Source organism: Piliocolobus tephrosceles, chromosome 16 (genome assembly GCF_002776525.5).
Source record: "Piliocolobus tephrosceles isolate RC106 chromosome 16, ASM277652v3, whole genome shotgun sequence".
In the NCBI taxonomy this organism is placed as follows: Eukaryota; Metazoa; Chordata; class Mammalia; order Primates; family Cercopithecidae; genus Piliocolobus; species Piliocolobus tephrosceles.
In genome coordinates this window covers 1,075,451-1,080,982 of record NC_045449.1, presented here as the reverse complement: position 1 = coordinate 1,080,982, position 5,532 = coordinate 1,075,451, and the positions used below count along the sequence as shown (strand labels likewise).

The following is a 5,532-nucleotide window of genomic DNA, read 5'->3' as shown; positions in this document are numbered from 1 at the left end:
TGGACTTTACAGTTCATAAAAACAGCTTCCCATGCATTCTCTCCTTGTAACAACCTTGTGAACTGAGTATGTCTGAACAGCCTCCACTCAGTGAGCATTTATGTGGGCCAAGCACTATGCCAGTGCGTTAAATGCATCGTCCCATTTAGTCTCCAAAACAGCCTGTGATGTAAATACTTATTCTAGCCCATTATACAGATGGGAACACCAAGACTCAAAGCCGCCAGGTGATTGGCCCAAGATCACTCAGCTGGTCAGTGAGGAGACGGAAGTCCAGAACTGTGACATCCCTCCCACTGAACCCACAGGGCTGCCGTGCCAGGATTTTGCCTGTAGGGGTGTCCTTGCTATTTCCAGGCTGACAGCGTCACAGGATGGGGGAGTAGAACCCTCATTTCTTTCTTTTCTTTTCTTTCTTTTTTTTTTTTTTTTGAGAGAGTCTCGCTCTGTTGGCCAGGCTGGAGTGCAGTGGCACAATCTAGGCTCACTGCAACCTCTGTCTCCCGGGCTCAAGCAATTCTCATGCCTTATCCTCCTGAGTAGCTGGGATTACAGGTGTGTGCGCTACTACACCCAGCTATTTTTTTTATTTTTAGTAGAGATGGGGTTTCGCCACGTTGGCCAGGCTGGTCTCAAACTCCTGACCTCAGGAGATCCACCCGTCTCGGCCTCCCAAAGTGCTGGGATTACAGGGGTGAGCCACCATGCCCGGTCCCCTTATTTCTTTCAGTCCTGGAATTTAGGAAAGCAGGACTTGCTGGTCCTCGTATCATGTTTCCAGATGATAAATACCTGAGGCTGAAACACAGCTACAGCCTCGTCCAAGCTGGTTTCTCATCAGATCCTAATAGTACGTAAACAGTGACAGTTCATGAACACCTTGAACACCTTCTGTTTGCCAGAAACGGTCCATTACGAACCACTTACAATCCTCACAGCCACCCTGGAATCATTATTCATGTCAGAGGGGAGGAACTAGAGGCTGAGAGAGGTGGCTGAGCAGGGGCTGGACTGGGGCAGGCCTGGCTCTTTCCTTCCCACTGGCAGCCCGTGGCACTGTGGGGCTCGGCGGGCAGGGCTGGGGCCAGCATCTCACGTGTTGCTGCTCCTGGCTAGACCCCACGTCCCCGCTACATAGAGTCAAAGCCTTCCCGTGGTCTGTGCCACGCCTTCCTGTGCAATTGGGAACCCTAAGGGCTGTGACTGGGGAAAGGATGCTGAGCGCGCCAGCCAGGGCTGGGGTTTGCAGACAGCAGAGGCATTTTTAATTGTAGTGGTGAGCCTCACCCCACATGCTCTGGGAAACTCTCCCTGGGTTTATGCCTAATGCCGTTTCTCTAGCTTCTGTGGGATCCCCACTCTGCTGTGGGGAACCCTTCCCTCTCCTGTTGGCAAAAGCCCAGCTCTCTCCCAGCACCTCTGGGCTCTGGCCTAGCAGGCAGCCCCTGCCGCATCAGACCCTTAGCCTGATCCGGGCCAGACACCAGCTCATCTCAGACGCAGGTCAGCTCTCTGGACAAAACTCCCGGGGCAGCTGGCTGTGCCTCTCACTCGCTCAGCCGGCTTGACCTGAGGCCCCTCTGCCCTCACTCAATCCCCTCCCCAGAATCCTTCCTGGGTTCCAAGTCGGCCCCTCATCATGGGGGCCCTGGCCCACAGTTCCCTGGGAGTTCTTCCTGCCTGTCGCTTGAGGTACGTGCACGCAGGACTCACAGGCCCCCAATCCTCAGCCCTGCCCTCGGCCTCCTTCCCTGAGACCCGGCCAGACTCTCCCTTCCCTGTGGCTCACTCCAGGCAGGTCCAGAGACAGGACTGACCGCATCCGTATCCTCCCAGGCCCCGTGACCCCTCTCCTGATCATGCCTTCTCCCACCCCAGGGGACGCAGGGAGGGGGTCTCTGGATGTCTTTTTCCTCTCCTTGGGCCCCCACAGTGCTCAGCCACACCTGGGGTCTTGCTATGAACGAGTTTCCCCAGGCGCCGACCTGTGGGCCTTAGGCCCCGCCCAGCGTACCAAGGCGAGCCCCGGGTCCTCAGGCCTTCTTGCCACCCTGGGACACTGGACCCACTGGAGTCGTGGTATCGGACAGAAATGAGTTTTTCCTTTTTATTTGGCTGCTGCTGCTGTCTTTCCCGGATCAGGCTTGGGCAGCAGCGCAGGCAGGGGAAGGGGACTCGGCACTCATGTGCCCACGAGACCACAGCAGACGCCCCCCCACTCCCATGCTCCCACACTTGCTGCCCCAAAGCCCTCACTCTCCTAAAAGCAGCAAGAGCACACAGGGCTCGGAGGCGCAGGGGTGCGAAGGTGGCTCCAAGACGAGTTCGAGTCCAAGATGAGCTCAGGATCCTGAGCCTTTCTGGTAACTGCCTTCCCCAGGCTGGGATGCGGGGGCGCAGCCCCAGGCCCTGGAGCTCCTTCTCTCTGGCCCAGGCTGGGATGTGGGGGGCAGCCTCAGGCCCCAGAGCTCCTTCTCTCTAGGGAGGCCGCGTCTCCTTCACGCTAGGTCTCAGCCCGTCCGGTTCTGCTCTTGTCCAGTACGCCTTTGCAGTCCCGGCTTTTGTAGTCCAGCTGCCAGCCCGGCCTCCCTCCAGCCCCGCTGGTGCCTCGAGGCTGGTCAGGAGCGCGGATGGCCCATCCCAGGAGCGGCTCGCAGGTAGCCCCGCGGCCAGGGAGGCGGCCCGGCAGAGGAAGGCCCGGGACAGCGGCTCCAGCTTCCCCAGGAGGCCTGGGCTAGGCCCGGCCCGTCGGCCACCGCGCTGGGCCGTCCCGGGGGCGCGTGCGGGGGGCACGAGGCACAGCGGGGCGCAGACGGCACCGAGGGGTGGGCGGCGTCTGGGCACGCGAGGCTGGGCCCTGCAGGCGTCCGGGGGCTGGCGCCTGTGTCTCCGGTGTCCCCGCGCGCAGCCGGGCCGTGGCACTCCAGGTGTCCGCAGGGCTCTCGGGGCGCGGGGCTGGCGCGCAGGACCCGGGAGAGGGCGGCGATGCGGTGGATGGCTCTGCGCAGCGTGGCGATCTTGGAGAGCCTCTTGCCGCCCAGGTCGTGCCGCAGTGCCCGGCGCAGCGCGTTGAAGGCCTCGTTGTAGTCCAGGATGCGCTTGCGCTCCCGCACGTTGGCCGCCATGCGTCTCGCCTTGGACCGCACCGGCCGCGCGCGCCTCCTGCCAGCCGGCTCTTCTGTCTCGCCCTGGCCACGGGGAGCGCCGTTCGCCCCTAGCATCCCCAAATCACCCCCAGGCTCGGGCCAGGGACGCCCCAAGTCCTCTGCAGAGCCTTCGGTCCCCTTCCGCGCCCTGAGGCCTAGTCCTGGCGCGCCCCGCAGCATGGTCTTCCTGGGCCCTCACCCTCTGCCGCAGCCCCGGCCCTCTGCCGTCTGCCCCTTGCCCCTGCCCCGGCTCGCTACGCGGACGGTCCCCGGCTCCTGGGGCTGGACACTCCCGAGACAGGCCCCCTTCAGCTGGGCTTTATGGCACCACGCGGCGCCCCGCCCTCCCATCCATCCATCTCCCTCCTCCTGCATTATTACCGGCCTTCAGGTAGGTCGGCGAGGGAGGAACCGAGGGGAAGAAGGAAAGCGAGGAGGGAAGCTTGCAGGTTCTTGTAAGCGGGGACCAGACGGCAGCCCGGCCACGCTGCACCGGGGACCTTGCCCTGCCTCGCTCCGGGGCTGCTGTGGGGTGTCTGGATTCCACATTCTTCCTCCCCACTCCCAGATATGGTGCTAAGTTTGGCTTCCAGCAGGAAAGCTGATAGAAATCAAGAGTGGCCGAGGGCTGAGCACTGGCTCACGCCTGTCATCCCAGCACTTTGGGAGGCCGAGGCGGGCGGATCACTTGAGTTCAGGAGTTCGAGACCAGCCTGGCCAACAGGGTATATAAAACCCCGTCTCTACTAAAAAGACAAAAATTAGCGAGGCGTGGTAGCGGGTGCCTGTAATCCTAGCTACTCGGGAGGCTGAGGCAGCAGACTGGCTTGAACCCGGAAGCCAGAGGTTGCAGTGAGCACAGATCACACCACTGTACTCCAGCCTGGGCCACAGAGCAAGACTCCATCTCATAACAACAAACCTTGAAAGGTCTTGTCAAGTCCTGTGGGCAACCACAGAGATGTCATTGAGGAAAAGCATGAGTGTGCCAGCAGGGCTCATATGGGAGGGCCAGGGCCCTGCAGGTAAGGCTGACCCAGAGCTTCCGGCTTTTTCAGCTATGGAGTGCGGCTGGCTGCAATTGGGGTTCAGGTTTTGGTTGGGCCTGACTCTCTCCCCACTGCCCTTTGACTCCCCTTCTGCAGGCAGAGCTGGGCTGAGTCGGCAGCAGAGGGTGAAGGGGAAGATCCCTTTACAGCCCTGGGTCCCCATCAGGGGCATCTTTGGGGTCCAGAGCCCTCAGGCAGCCCTAACTCGTGACATAGCTCTGCCAGGTTATGAACTCAATGAGCAGCCTCTCTTCTCTTCCCCCAGGGATTTGCATTTGAAAGAGGGTCTCAGAAAAAAGATAACGTTTATTCCCAGAGAAAGACCCCCAGTGGAATTTCCGGCATCCACAGCTGAGTTTTTTGGAGTACCTGAGGGCCACTCATTCCCAGTCACAACCCAAATGCCTCCAAAATCCCAAGGCCTGCGGCATTGGAATGGGTGTGTGGTTCACATCCATCTTGCCAAGAGAACGTTGCCAGTAACCCCATTATTTCAAACTGAATGTCTCCATAGAAGAAAATAACAAGACATTAGGAAGCAGAGTGTATGTATTTACTTCTGTGATTGTCTGCCTTGCCCAGTAGGATGAAACCATCCTAAGGACATCTGCATTTCCCAGGTTCTATTTCCCCCAAATCTGCAATATATTTGGAATTATAAAGCAGCTAGAGGCCGAGCGCAGTGGCTCACGCCTGTAATCCCAGTACTTTGGGAGGCCGAGGTAGGCGGATCACTTGAGGTCATGAGTTCAAGACCAGCCTGGCCAACATGGTGAAGCCCCGTCTGTAAGAAAATACAAAAATTAGCCGGGCGTGGTGGCGGGCGCCTGTAGTCCCAGCTACTCGGAAGGCTGAGGCAGGAGAATGGCTTGAACCCGGGAACCGGAGTTGCAGTGAGCCAAGATAGCACCACTGCACTCCAGCCTGGGGGACAGAGGGAGACTCCGTCTCAAAAACAAACAAAAAACAAAGTAAGTAAAAGCAAATAAAATGCCCATGCAGCGCGCGTTTCCCGGTGGCGTTTCCCGGCCGCTCCCACCCTTCCCCGCGCAGGTCAGCAAACGGCCCCACGTGAAAACCCCGAGGACCCGGGAGAGGCGCTCCCTCCTGGAACCCGGGACTCCCGGGCGCTGCGGGGCGCGGCCGACTTCAAAGCGAGCGGCGGGCCCGGCATTTCCGCGGCACCTGCCCGTGCCCGGGAGCGCGAGTTCTCGGCCGGGGAGGGAGGAGGCGGCGGGCGGGCGGGGCGGCGTGATTTAGGGTCGGGCGGCTCCGCCGGCGGCCGCGAAGGTGCCTATTAGCGCCGGGCGGGGCATGGGGTTCAAAAGTTCCGGCTC

General features: G+C 60.3%; 1 protein-coding gene across 1 annotated transcript; it reads right to left on the bottom strand.

Annotated features, from left to right (window-relative positions):
• Positions 1-438: 438 nt before the first annotated feature.
• On the bottom strand, positions 439-3,434 carry BHLHA9 (basic helix-loop-helix family member a9). Its single transcript, XM_031934252.1, has one exon. It carries the CDS (start codon positions 3,324-3,326, stop codon positions 2,619-2,621), a length of 708 nt encoding a protein of 235 aa, XP_031790112.1. The 5' UTR covers positions 3,327-3,434; the 3' UTR covers positions 439-2,618.
• Positions 3,435-5,532: the final 2,098 nt, after the last annotated feature.

Coding starts and splice junctions, on each gene's coding strand:
- BHLHA9 (XM_031934252.1), bottom strand. CDS start 3,326: ATGCTGCGGGGCGCGCCAGGACTAGGCCTCAGGGCGCGGAAGGGGACC.